Raw genomic sequence first — 14,828 nt, forward strand, 5'->3', positions numbered from 1 at the left:
AGGGAACTTGAAAGAGGGAGAGAGAAGAATGAACAAGAACTCAGAACTAATTGATATAGTTAAAGTACGAAGAACTACAGAAAGTAACTTTTGGGAGATTCCCCACATTGATGAAATATATACTGAGTAAACAACAAAACAAAGATGTTACTAACAACATATCATTAGCACCTACTTTCTATAAATATAACAAACATACCTCGTTGTTTACAGACTGATCTGTTCTATCTTGTCCTTCAGGTAAAGGTACTTCTGCCAAAGACTGAAGACTTTTATGGGTAACACCTTTTTTCAATTCCTTTATAAAGTCATCTTTCTCAGCCAGCTGTTTTCTTAGTTCTTCTGTATCAGTTCCCTCATCCTAATAAACACAGCAAAACTTGCCACAAATTGCAGGATTGGCAAAAGAAGTTAACATGTGCATGAGCATCGTTACAGTTACTCAGTAGCATCAGTTTTAGAATTGCAGGTCAAACAGCCAGCTGTCCAACAAAAAGCCAACAACTTAATGTATGAGTGGCCTCAAGTCAAGAAAGGTCATACAACAGCCTGGGAAGATGTCATGCAAAATTTTTTATTTTACACTACTTATGTAGGGTTATAAAAGTTCACCTCCCGTTTGTTCATGAAGTTCTTGGTTCTGCGAAAAAGGCAGCAGATGTGATAGTTGTTTCAGAGTTCCAGTCCGATCAAATCGCAACCAAATGATCAAATAGACTCGAGTGTTTCTTTGAACTACTAAGTTTTTTGAAACTTCAGTTACTGTTACAAATTCAGTTTCAGAAAAGCATAAAGCTTTTTTTATATTAGCTGCAAACAATTTCAATATGTTTGGAATAGAGCCAAAACGTAGTGTTTTGCAGAATTAGTGAATAACAAAAGAAAACCACAAAAAATAACTACAAAAAAGTCCCACAGAAACAAGAGAGAGAGAACGCGAGAGGACCTTTCCTGAATCCTTCACTGCAGCTTGTTTCAGTTCTGCTGTTTCTTTATCTTTTTGCACGGCGTTAGAAGCCAAAGTCTGAGCTGTACTTCCAAAGCTTCTACTAACTGATGTCTCTCTTCACGCCGCTTTGGAAGATTGCTGGCCTCTTCTACCAGCTGTGCAGCCAGTCTTTCCTGAATGGGGGAAAAACAGGTTAGAATTGAACACCACTTCTACAAACCATCTGAACTGTTCTGACAGCTTAGTTTGGCACAGTCAGTACTATCTTATGGCCTTAGTAGACTTGAGAGCCTATGTAGATCTTAAAAAGCTCACACAGAACTAGTTTCACCATAAACATACAAAAGCAAACCATGCTTCAAATTAGGAAAAATTGTATCTATATTTATACTCTTTGTGAAGAGAATTTTTGTCAAGAACCACCACTCCTGCTTGCCCACTTTCTGATTTTATTACTGGAAAGTCTCAGGCAGGCAAAGTCACAGACAAAGTGAAAGTAGTCCCAAGCTCCTAACACCCCCCGTACTGACTGCAGGGCCAGAAGGTCATGGCTAACTACTTCTGGATGCAAGCACAGTTTTAGATTGCACAGATTCGTATAATAATTTCATATGCTCAGGAAATGACAACCTCGATACAGCCCAGTGACCAGGCCAGGTATCCACCTTGTTATTAACTATCAGTCACTCTGCTTTGAAAGCGATACGGGAGCAAAACCACCAGCATGTCGACCCAGTATTTTTACTGGAAAGAAGCTTTTCTTGTCAACTACTGCTTGCTTCTTCTCTTCCTTCTAAAGCCTCATAGGCTGTTTCCTCCCCCATCCCCCCCCCCCCCCCCCCCTTTTTTTTTTCTCAGAAAAGCCAAGCAACAAATCTTGTTTTTCAAGGTATGTTTTCTCCGCTTCATTAAGTGGCAATTCATTTAAGCATAGGTTACGTATTGGTGGTTTACACACAAGACGACGTTTGAAGAATCCACAGCAAGGCGGTGCTGGTGACAGGATAGAAAGGAACAGGCACTTTCACTTCCATTAGGTGTTACGCTTTCTCATTTGGTGACACTCCTGTTCTTCCCTTTGCACATGGAGAAGATCTCCCGGAGGCTTTGCCATGCGATAACGTGGGGGACTTTGACAAAGGCCAGCTCCCCTCAAGCACCCACACTGTTAACACCTGACACGAGATCTGCTCTGGACTGAAGACTTACGCTAGAGGACTCTGCCAAGACCTCCAGTCACTTACAATTTCTGCTTGTTGCTCTACACAACGTTTTCTGTCCTCCCCAAATCTTCTCATTTCTCTGTTGCGATGGCTCTCAGCTTCTTTCACTTGACTTATGAGTCTCATTTTTTCCTCCAGCCAGTTCTTTCTATCAGTTTGATACTTTGCCTCATTCTCCCATTTCAGTGGAACCAGAAATAAAGCCATAGGCAGAGATTAAGCAACACAAAAACAAGTCTTAAAATCCAGATTAAACACATTAGTTTCAAAAAGATAACAGAAATACTAGCACAGTTCTACTCCAGCGTATCCCCAAGTGCAAGCATTACATTCTCATTTGTTCTTTTCCATTTAAAAAAATTTTTTAGCAGCTTTCAGAACTTATTATTCAGACTGGCATGTCTTCAGGGAACAGACTTTTTTTCCTCTAAAAATGCTGTGGGTAAGTCACAAACACTATTAAAGTTACACCAAAGGTCATGGCCAAAAGACCCTTTTTACTTACAGATTCCCAGTCTTTTATACTGCCTTGCAGGTCATGTCAGGAATCCTACTTCAAGACTGAAAGGCCAAAAATGCAGCACAGTTTGAGTGGGAAACAGAGACAGTGCGTAACCAGGAATGTTACTTCAATCCACAGCAACTTTGCCTCCTTCTCTACCACAACCAAACCTCTTGTCAGACATTCTCCCACACAAGACAGGAGGCACCTGAAAAGCTGCCTGGGAAAAAAGTCTGCTTTCTAATCCAAGGAGAATGAAGAGGTAAACCCTCAGCCTAACAGGAAGGACTTACAGGTCACACAAGCACAACATCTTTAAAGAGTCTGATTTATTTGCCCAAGCAACTGATGGGAAAAAGGTCTGAAACAATCCAGCTCCTGACATCTGTTCAGGACAGCTGCAAGAGGAGCCCGGCTAGAGAAGCACCGTCCATGGCAGCACACCGCAGTGAAGGGTGCACCCCGCTGTGGGCCATCAGTGATGCTGTGTATTACAACGACACCGCATCCAGACTTTGCTGACTGACGCACTGCAGTTTTTAGAGGAGGTTTCCTTCAGCACTCTAAGAACTTGCCACATCATGCCCCAGCTCTTGAAGATAGTGACACAAAAAAAATTTAGACTCCTACATGAAAGTTATGGTTTTAAACTTAAGTATGAATTACATCACCATGTTTTACCTTCAGGTCTCTTTGCAGCTTTATTCATTCCTCACTTTCATCTCTGGTTTTTTCCGTGGTGTTGCTCACCTTTTGCTGCCAGTCACTATTGCTCTGGTTATTCAGCTCTCTGTATTTCTGCTTCCATGCTTCCAGTTCTAGTCAGCACACAAAACGAGGTTATATAACACACAGTTTAAATGCATATTTGACCACATTCACATCCTTCTACTAACGTGACTTGGATTTATCAGCTGTGACCACAAAGGGACAGCAGAAGCCGTTAACTGTTAGAAGTTTGTTATGTCCTATATAAAATTAATGCCTAACTAATACTCACCAAATCAAAACAGAGATTTAAAGCAGCTATCACAATACATCCAAAACACTTTTGCCTCCTCGCTCCCTTTCCATGGAGAGATTACCCTGAACTAATCTGTTGGTCTCTTCTAATTTGGCTTCAAGCACTTGATCTTGTTTAATCTGAGTCTGTTCTTGTTCTTCTAATGCCATCTGCGTATCTTCAATTATAGAATTCAACTATTGTTAAAGGATTTCCCAGGCTGCGGGTACCTCTGGGCTGGCTTTATTAACAACTCAGAGCTGGGCCAGCACCTCAGGGAGTGGCCACAGCTCACAAAAAGCGCCCTCTCTAGAGATGATATAACATACAATACAAAGAGTCTTTGGGGAGTTTCCAGGCACTTCCAGCTCTCAATTCATCACCCATTTCAAAAGTCCATTGTATTCCACAGTTTCAGCTGGTTCTGACCGTGCCGTTCCAATTCCCCTTCAGACACCACTGCTCACTGCTGGAGTCTGCGGCCATTGTGGTTACTTATCTTCTGAACAATCTTCATCATAATTCACTTTTTGACTTCTGAGAAAAGACTCAAAATGTTCTATTTAACATATACTTAATCTATGCCTAGCTCTTCATTACTTAGCTTTTCTAAATTGCTTAAACTGTCAGTATTGTTCCTAGAGCACCTGTGCTCTATTGCAAACAATGTCTATTTATTAATTATTCCTGCTATTAATGATACCCTAAAAGAAAAAAGTTTTCTAAAGCTTGTTCCTTCTACAATTATATTCTTTCTTTTTACTCAACCTACAAATTCTCTTCTTTTTGTCCCTCCCCTATTTCCCCGGGGAGGGGAGGGGGGAGGTGAACGGCTGCCACGTGGCGACTGGCTGCCGGCTGAGCTCAAACCTCAACACACACAGATCTGAGAATAAAGTTACAGATGAGCCCCCGTCCTAGTTCCCACCATTCTCTCCCAAAGTGCCTTCATCACAAGTAACTTCCCCCATTGCCTGAGATCTAAAGCTCTGTTAGAAAGAAATAGAGGATCTCTACGGAACTTTCCAAATGCAGAATTCTGAAGTGATTCCCATCAACTTGATTCAGGTGAGCATGTCAGTGTTAACGTCGGACTAAGGCTTGATTATATGAAAAACCAACTATTGTTCAACTGCTGAGTGTTTATCAAACCTGCAGAGACTGGTACTGTGCCAGTTCATGTGTCAGTGTTCGATGTTGTTACCATGGCCAGCTAAAGTGGCAAATAAATACCAATATCGAGTAAGTTAACACTGATAGAGCAAATCCAGCCTTTCTTTGGGGCTTAAGTTTCTTATTCTGAGACTGCTTCTTGGCTTTCAAACATTCCTGCTAGTAATGATTCAATAAAAAGTAGTTCCTGACTGTAACATTTTAATGCCCAGGTTGGAGTTGCTCAGATTTTAAAATATAAATCTGCAAGACTCTCCAAATTAGTTAACATCACAACTCATTATGTTGCCATTGCACACCCAAAAAATGGCACAAGAAGGGCTTTTTCTGACCTTTACACGCTTTCTCGTACTGTTTGGAGATTTCTTCCAGCTTCTCATTATTCAGCTGCTCCTAAACACCACACTGAAAGCAAATTAAAGAAAACATGTCAAAAACATGATGAAAGAAACAAACATACATGATACATATTAGTAGCTTTTCATTCAGAGCCTCAATAAGTATTAAATGAAGTATTTAAAGACAAACAGTCAAGAATAAATAAGTTTTTCATATAGTGAAAGGAGCATTCAAGCTGACTAAAACAGTGTTTAGAAGACATTACTCTGACATATCTAAGTGTCACTCATCAGAATCAGGGTGCCTGCAGGTATTAAGTATGTATTTACTAGGCAGATTACTCTATTTAAAACAATTTGCCAAGGTCCTGCAGTGAGAAGTTCTGTAAACATCTTTCATTCATCTGTTAAGACTAACTTCAGTTGGCTACTCCTGTTTTTACCCCAATTTCTGTAAGCTTTCTCCTGTTGGTTGGAACATTTGCCTCATTACTGGATTAGCTAAAAAACTTAAAAGCAAGTAAAATTTAAAAGAATAGAATACCTTTTTAAATTGCAGGACTGTGCGCTGTTTGATCTCTAATTCTTTACTAAACTGGGTTTTAATTTTCTGAAGTTCATTACCTTTGTTCCTCAGGGATTTCTCCTCGGATTGCACTCTGCACACCTGTAACGATGCACAAGCAAAGCTAACCTTTAGCTATCAGCCTTTTACAATCTCTGCAAGTTATCCAAGTGAAAAAATACTTTCATCAAGGATCACATTTTTGCAAGCATCTTTGCTAAATTCCAGGGGCTAGAAGTGCACTGTACTGTACATCCTTCCTAGGGAACAAGCCGACTTCTGACAAGCCTTTTTCAAGGGTATTAATACAATTTACTCCCCCCTTCAATGTCAGCACTAACCCCTGTTTTGACCTCCGGGCTTTAGCTCACAGCTCAATGGCAATGGAACTTCAGACTCACTCTCACTCTAAATGGATCGCTGAACGCAGCCTTGTTATGAACCACTTCTAACAGCTGGGGCTTGAGACTTGTGAAAACAGCTTTTACCAACAGAACCCCACACACACTTGCAGAAGGAACATTTGGCCTGGGGTTACAAACCTGGTTTTGTACTTGCTGAATTTGTTTCTTGGCATCGGAAAGTTTCTCTCTCAAATCTCCATGTTCTTCCTCTTTCCTCTGCAAACCTTTTTCCAAGCTCTGTACGAGGGCAGAGCTCTCAGAAAGATCTTTACGTAGCCTTGTGTTAGAAATGAAGAGACAGAAATAACATGAGTGTTACACGTCTCAAAGAAGCAGCTTTTACACATTAACTCAGGCTCTTTGATGGCCGGTTTTATGCGTGAACAGAATCCCAGATCTATCAGCTAAATGACAAGCGTTGTAATTTTACTTTGGGACTTCAGCTACTTATTATATGATCCTCAAGTAACAAACCGCTCAGATTCACTCTTGAACCGTGCAATTTTTTAAAATTCTTGTTTTTAAGCACAGTAGAGTAACCGTTTCTATCATGAGGTGTCCTTACACAGTAACAAAAGGGACAAGGTTAATATCAATTAAGTATAAACTTGACATTTACATCCCAGACCTTGTAAGGATCAAAATAAATAAAAATCAAAAGAAAGTAGAAAAACCAATAACATTGTAACAAGTCCCGTTGTTATGAAGTGCTACGAAGTCATTAAGAAGTTTAATGGGTTTATTTTTCAGTGGTCGTATTTCTTTTAAAAAGCTTACAGTAAGTCATCTTGGATTTTCACTTCGCAATTACCTAATAGAAGATTTCTTAAACTCTGTAATTAACAGTACAAAATAAGGTCTCACAAAAGGAAAACCTTTCCAAGTGCCCCAGACCTTCACGCCAAATTGTATTTTAGAGCACATGCAGGCGCCCGCAGATGTTGGAACTGAAGAAACCCCAGTCAGAAGGGCTACACAGCATCTTAAAGCCATTTTTACAGGATTGCAGTTTCCTTGCCACATAGCAAATATAATCTCTCAGATACATTTAATCTCTTATTTCTTAAAGGTTTAAAAAGTCGAGGGGGCTGGGGAAGTTCTACTCTCCTACACCCATTACCTTCACGTTCCTACACTACACTGTGCTCCCCTAGAACAGCTATTACCAAACCCACCTGATTACTGTTTCATTACTAGGCTTTTTTTTCCCTTTCTTCTTTCCCTTTTTACCATCCAGTACTTTCTAAAGAAAACATTGCCAGCTTTTATACGAGTTACAGGATAAACATTAAACATTTCCTCCAAAAAGGGTATGTACCATAATGCTATTAGAAATCCCCAAATAATTCATCCTTTCCTGTTTCCCCCTACGACAGTTCTGCAGGATTTAGAGCCATATTTCTGAAAGAATACACAAACAGGTGAGGAAAACAGAGCTAGCAAAATATGCAAAGACAGAAATCCAGTAGGGCACTAAAAGTTCTTAAGCAGTTTGGTTGGTAAAGTTGACAAACATGCAAGTGTGTGATGTCAAAATAAACGGATGTTCACAGAAGGTAGTTCTAACTTGAGTCTGTTCTCAAAGGGCTAGGAATTCTCTCGTTATTTACTTACAATTCTAGAGATTGTATTTGCTCATCCTCATTCTTCTCTTTTCCTTGAAGAGTGTGTTTCATGTTCTCCAAGCTGTTCATCAAGGACACAACCCCCTCCTTTAGATTTGCTTCCTGATCATTTAATTCCTTCAGGTTTTTGTCTGAATTGGCACGTTCCTCTTGCAGAGCTACTGTATTCCTTTCCAGATTCAAAAGAATAGATTCTTTGTCTTTAGCTACTTCTTCTAACTTTGCTATGCTCTCAGCTTTAGCTCTAAAAGCCTCCAAGAGCCATTCAAGCTCTCTTGTTTCTCCCTCGGAGCCGGTAACTTCCTCTTCAAACGGTGCAATTACTCTGTGATCCTCTGCAGCCTGTTTTCCAAAATCCTGGGGTTTCTTCTGGATGTGCTCTTGTAACTGGTTCATAAGATCTTTTTCCTTGGTGGACTGATGATCTTGATTTGCAGTCTCATTTAACTTTATTTTTAGTTGTTTATTGCAATCCTCAGCATCATCAAGTCCCTTCTTTACATCTTCAACTCGTCGAAGTAGTTCTTGAATCTGCTGACTTGTTTGTGAGAAGCCTTAACAATGTTTTGGCATCCTTCCCAAATGCTTCCAACACTGCAGTGAAAGGAGCTCTCCTGTCCCAGAGCTGCTGTGGAAGCAGTCTGGGACTCCATGCACACAGGACTCAGTTGAGCTCTCTCCAGCTCATCTTTCTGAGAGTCTCAGGAATCCTTTAGATCAACGGAATCAATATCCGTAGCGTAAGACTCCAAGTGTCATTTATACAACTCACCTACTTTGGACTGCATTGTTTGAATTAGTGGCACTTTATAAATTATATTTTGTTTAGCACCTTCTACTTCGCTATTTAGCTGAATCACCTTTTCTTCTTGTTCCCTATTGATAGTTTCTGTTTGTCCAATTCAGAAACAATCTCCTGATGGTCAGCTCGACACTGCTGGAGTTCTGCACCTCAGCCAGAAGCCCTTTCTTCAGAGCAGAGAGCTGGAGATTCAAGGTTTTTATTTGCCCACTGAACTCTTCTCTTTTGGTTTTTTCCCTTCTGCGCTGTTCTTCAGGTGCAGCCAGCTGACCTTCCCAGGTTTCAGTTCTTTCCCTCAGTGCTAGTGTTTCTGCATAGTTCTCAGTATGATTTGCTTTCACATATTCAGTTCTCTTTTGGTCCAGAGTCATCTTCCCAACTCTCCTGCACACCTCCTCAAAAAGAACCCAAACCAAACAAACCACAACAGCTCAGGATGATGAACATCAACAGTACAAGTCACTAGCACTGCCAAACAGCAATTACTATATGGAAAATGGTCACCAGCTGAAAGCCACACCCTTATATCACATGGCATTGTGAAGTCTTGCAGTAAAGCCCCTCGGAGCAGTTTAAAATGCAGTAGGTGCCTCTTCGGCTTACAGACGTGGTTTGCAGCAAGGGGTGCTCAGGAGCCTTAAAGAACATTTTGCCATGGCTCTACTCCAGCCTTCTGCTCTGCCCCACTACAGAAAAATCTAGCTAGTTTTACTAATATGCAGTAATACCTGTGAGCTGGATAACGGTCACAGTTATGTCTGGTTTCCACTTCCACTGGTCCAACAACCCTTTTAATACAGCCCATCCCCCATTTTACATTTAGAAAAGCAATGGCATTGTACACTTTCCTGAGAATTTTCATTCATACTCAATATGCCCTTACTTTAAAAATTAAGCTAAAAATCCAGCACAAGGTTTTTGCTTAGTGTTTGGGACTTCCTTCTCCTTTTTCAGTTGGTTTCTAAACTAGATACAAGGAGAACTACTTACGCCCACACCTAATGTGTTGCATGTAAGGTTCTCCCGGAGAGATCTACAACATTCCATCACGATCCCAAATTTCCATAAACATTTTATTAGCTTAAGACTGGTTTGCCCTGCAGTAAAATCATATGCATTTCACCACCTTCAGAACTGACTCCAGCTGTACTTTACACAAACGTTTTAGAATCTAGCTGGGTCCATTTAGTAACATGCAGGTATGTTTAGTATTAAAACCAAGCCTGACTATCACTGCAGGATTAGGCCATCCCAGCTCTGCACTCCAAAGTGATACTACAGATTTCTGTGAGTGCTGCAGCTACAGTAAGGTGGAGTTTGGCAGCCATCTCGCGTTGGGAGCACTAAGCACACGGGTACCTGTGTACTGCATGGAGACATCCTCTGAACAGACCCAACGGGTTTTATAGAGTCACTAACAAAGAGTCATACCGAAGCATTAGCAATGGTGGTTTCCATCTCCATTCAGGTTTTGGTTTTTGACTATTTTTAGAGGGATCAAATTCTACAGGACACTTTTTTCCTCCTGCTTTTCTGTACCTTTTCTTTTCTGTTCTAATGAGATGTATCAAGTGTTCCTGCTAGGGCAGAGGAAACAGCAGCTTTACTTTGGCTTGGAAAGCCATGCTTCTAAATACTACAAGATTAAAAATTCAGCACTGGGAGATGGTTTGCTCTGAAAGCCTAGTTGTGTGGTCTCAAGAAAACGTATCAGACAAAATACTACAAACTCCTCACGCTGGACATGAATTTTACATACTTCACTAAAAGGGAGAGGTGCCGAGATGTCTTAAGACATATTTTGCCATCTAAGGTGCCAAGATACAAAACGTAGCAGAGTTTTGCCCAACAGCTACAGTGAGAAGGGTATGATCATTCATAAGAGGATTTAGAAGTGATCGAGATGCTTTGTACTGACAACCACAATCATGTAGCAAAGCAGGATAAATACTAGTGCAAGAAGATCCGTGATATTCAGTGCAGAAGCTTCTTACATAGCAAGTACTAAGAAAGGAAAAAAATCCCATCCCAAAACATGGGAGGCAAGTCCTAGAGAAGAGTACAAAGACCTGAACCTCAAGACAAGATAACCTATCTTCTCCCGAAATAAGCTTTGGTCATAGGCCACCAGCATGTCTGAATTCTACAACAAAGCCATCACAATGTACCTGTGCTCATTCTTCTATGGCACCAAGTATGTGTAACGAGAACGGGTAAATGTAAGTATATATAAAGTTTCATCATTACGGAGCATCTAACAACTCAGTTTTTAAATTAGATGTCTTATATTCTCAACAGCCACAAATCAAACATATTTCACATGACTGAAGAACCTGCCCTTCCCAAGAAAAAGACAATCTCAGTGCTGTCATTAATTGGCACTGTTAACTAACTTCTTGTTTGAGAAGAGATATCACTTCTCTATTTTTTGCTTGTTTAAACAAGCTTCAGTCATGAGGTAAGAAACCTACTACTATATGGTATATCAAAGAGTCTACACCAGCTTCAGTTCTCACCCCCTTCCTGTAACATTTATATAGGTGGCACTATCAAATGGTCATGCTGGGATCCAGAATTCATCCCAACCAAAAAAGGTAGAGACAAATCAGAAATGCATCTGGTACAGACAGAAGCTTTTCTTAAGACAGACTTCAAATGACACGTATTTGAACAAGCTGCACAGACATCAGCAGTGCCCTACTGGATGACACACCATTGGGTGACCTGGCCTAATATTTTGCCTCCTTTTGCTGCTGTTGGCAGGCCCAGCCACTTCCCAAACACCTTTTCTGACATAGGACACCTGGGAATGTTGGAGGAACACGAGACAGTAAATCCCTGCTTAACCCTTTCAGTATCTGTGTGTGAACCTGTTGGCTGTTAGCTTGTCTAACCACTCCTGGGATCTGAGAATTATCCGTCTCTCTCACATTCTAGGGCAACAAATGCTAGAAGTTCACTGCCCATGGCGTGAAGTGCTGTGTTCCATAAACTTAAACTGATCTTCTAGATTGAGCATTCCCTTGTTCTTTCCCTGCAGTGATGAATGACAGTCCAGCATTCAGTTTATTCACCACCTGTATCCTCAGTTTTCTGTGATCATGTGAACTTGACAAGTCTCCTTTTAACATGTTTTATCCCTCTTCATGGAGATAGATATTTTCTGATCCCCATTTTTAACCTTATTCTCTTTTTCTATCCTATCCTCACCCAAACAATTGCCTGGAAGATCTTCTTACTTGCACCTGTTCTGCAGGAAGAAGGCAGGAAAGGGAGGGATACAAAGGGAAGATCTTTCATTCTCCTTTGGCATATGCTTCCCATAGTCCTTTGAGAGACTGGAGCCCAGCTCTGTCCTGAAGTCAAGGAAGAGACAGGCAGATCTTACAAAGACCATTTTGTACAAGTCACTCCCATATAGCTCAATCTCACCAATTAATAGACGTTAATGCAATGGATAACATAAGTAGTGGTGTCCTTTTAAGTTTCACCCTCATGCTTGAAGGTCTTCAGCTGTAGCTGGTTTATTCACCTCATTCTAGAAAGACTGGTGAGCTCACAGATAAAGCCAGGGAAGCAAAAAAGATTGGAAGCGCAAACATGAGAGCTGCACAAAATATGTACCTGTGGACTTAAAATAATTTTACTTCCACTCAAGTGAAAAGCTTTTCTCCTTTGGCAGCACTGCCACCTTGCCCAAAGCTGCTGAGTTCACAGCAGCACACAGCACGAAACACCAAGTTTCACAGCACGTGCTGTAGGACTGAACAATCAGTAACTCACTGACACCTCTGACGCTTGCGTAGGGGTGTCAGAAACTTGAGCAGGGGATGCTCCTTTCCCAGAAGTCCAGCAACAGCAAGTTTAGTACCAAAACAACTGTTAAGAAATTGATTAAGAACTACAGCGGAGTCTGCAAGAGCATCAACAGATGAGAGATGCAGCAGAAAGCAGAGTCTAAAAACTAACTTTTCTTTTAAGCATTTAGGAGTGAGCAGTGTAGGACCTTCTGCAAAAGATGGTATTTACACAGCAGTTACTCTGATTTACAGTTCAACATGGTAGATTTTCTCCTCACAACATCATGTTTACACTTCACAGCTTTTCCCTTCTGTTCTGGAGTAGTAATTAAGGTTTTTTGGAAGGGCCCCTGTTGAGTGATGGTAGAAATTTTACTTTTCTCTGCAGGTGCCTCTTTTTCCCCAACAGGCTTACTTTCAGAGCAACGTTTTCTCCCCACTTCCAACACAGTCTCCTCACAAGCCTTGAATTGGCTGCTTTCAATCACTTCCTTAGAGTTCTCTTCTGCGCATTTTCTTTTCATGGTGGTTACAGTGTTGTCCTGTGTTACAATAAGATCATTTATTTTGAAGTTCTACAAAGTGAGCACTTAAAAGCCTCAGTAATCTTTTAGATGCAAATATTTTTACAAATCTATCTGGGTAACCTGTATAGGGGTTGTCAGAAGAGCAAGTCAGTTACTCAAGCAAAAAACAAAATTGAGGATGCTTACAGTTCTTTCAATATTAACGTTTACTCAGGATTTCTGTTTTCTTTTCTGAACAGGAGTAGGTGGAAACTACTTGCTTATTTTAAAATATTTTCCCACGTATTTCCCTAGCAATCTGGTGGGAAGAGGACTGCAAACACATCGTACGCTGAAGAAATCCAGGACACAAACGGACTCGGAAGAGTGAACAAGTCTGCTACACTGACTCACTGCATATGACACATTTGCACAGCAAACTCTTCCTGGATTATTCCATCCCCGCCTGCACGTCAGACTCCCAGCTTGTTATCACCTCTCTTTATTTGTTTATAAACCCCGAGAGCCAGGCTGCGATCCTCTAACTCTACAAGTCAGCTTCAGCAAACTGATGACTGCCCTGTGGTTAAGATACTCTGCCACAGCATCAAACACGCCGTGCTCCAGCCCTTACAGTTTCAAAACCAATGGAACTGAAAAACCCCCCAAACCCAACCCAAACCACACCACCCTTTCGGGCATGTTATCACAGGCAACCTGGCCTGGACTTCTGAGACTCCTCCTCCCTCATTCCGCAGACCCCTATGTCCCTGCTCTGAGACTAAGCTCAAATAAGCACGAACAGGGGCAGTCCACAGGTAAATCCATTACCCGAGAACCAAAAAAGGATCTCACAGAGCTCCAGTGGGGTAATTCTAATTCAAAGCTGTGCGGATACAAAGCTTTGGTCGTATTTTGGAGAGAAGTAGCAATGAGGAGCACGTACACGTCTTCTCCGTTTACACAAACTCTATTAACCAAAGCCAGGAGTGAAGGAACAGACTTGTGGCCCAGCTGCTGGCAGATTGATGTTCAAGGGGTGCCGGCACTCTGCCATTGCTGTTCCCAGCTCTAGTCCATGTTTACCCTGTTGCTCTATTACAGGAAAGTCACACTGGTTCTACATACTCCACATCTAGGAGTTCAGTATTTCTTCCTCATTCCTTTCCAGAACTGGGAAAAACCCATGCTTTTCTGTAGTATGCAGAGCCTTAGGCAGACACCTGTTTAAAATGTATTTTAATGCTCTTTCACCCTTTAAATTGCAGGGCTGGAAGACTAACAGTCCACCATAACTATATAATAACATGTGAGAAATGTGTGAATCAAACGGGACAAAACAGCTCCAAAACTGTGTAAATTCCTATGGTGATTTTGTTACCAAAACCTGTACGCTTCCGTACCCTGACATTCTAGAGAAGGATGCTCTGTTTGGCATTATGACACTGGTTTGAAAACAAAGCCAAAGGATTTCTCTGTTGATGTCTAAGAAATTCAATCCCTGTCGTGCCAGCCTGGTACCAAGCGGTGATTTCCACCTGGGGAGAGTTTTAAACCCAGCTCCCTTCCTCAGGGTTTCCTCCAGCTGTCCCTCTGTCAGTATTGTAACCCCCGGGGAGGAGCAGGCCCAGCCTGAGCTCACCCCTGGCGTTTCCCAGCTGTGCTGACCCCTGCTCTGATCCCGGCCCCGCAGCTTGAGCACCTCCCCCAGCCTCTTCCCTTCAGCCCCCGCACACCGGGATTGTCCCCAGCCTGCCAGGCCCCAGCCGGCCCCTTGGCCTGCAGAGCCTGTGGGCACAGCCCCGCTGTCCCCCCGGAACATCGCCCGGCCCGGACTGACAGCCCCCCTCTGCCGGAGCGGCGGGACAAGCGCGCCTTCCCGGGGCACTCGAGGCGCAGCCACCGCCTGACAGGAACCTGCCCCCGCCCCGGCCCCGC

At 42.0% G+C, this 14,828-nt stretch overlaps 2 protein-coding genes across 3 annotated transcripts in view; one reads left to right on the forward strand and one right to left on the reverse strand.

Annotated features, from left to right (window-relative positions):
- Positions 1-13,433, forward strand: part of LOC141935999 (kinesin-like protein KIF20B) — a 195,723-nt gene extending 182,290 nt beyond the window's left edge. Inside the window, exon 8 of one of the 2 annotated variants that reach the window (XR_012626681.1) lies at positions 13,206-13,433. The gene's annotated coding sequence lies outside the window, so the exon portion shown is untranslated. The remainder of the gene's footprint in view (positions 1-13,205) is intronic. The other variant, XR_012626680.1, reaches the window with a different exon arrangement.
- LOC141935929 (kinesin-like protein KIF20B) lies at positions 971-9,631 on the reverse strand. Its single transcript, XM_074852614.1, has 7 exons — positions 9,575-9,631; positions 6,296-6,394; positions 5,733-5,855; positions 5,183-5,243; positions 3,425-3,492; positions 2,194-2,346; positions 971-1,122 (listed from the first exon to the last, which is right to left on the reverse strand). Exons 1-7 carry the CDS (start codon positions 9,629-9,631, stop codon positions 976-978), a joined length of 708 nt encoding a protein of 235 aa, XP_074708715.1. The 3' UTR covers positions 971-975.
- Positions 13,434-14,828: the final 1,395 nt, after the last annotated feature.

Source organism: Strix uralensis, chromosome 30, assembly GCF_047716275.1.
Source record: "Strix uralensis isolate ZFMK-TIS-50842 chromosome 30, bStrUra1, whole genome shotgun sequence".
In the NCBI taxonomy this organism is placed as follows: domain Eukaryota; kingdom Metazoa; phylum Chordata; class Aves; order Strigiformes; family Strigidae; genus Strix; species Strix uralensis.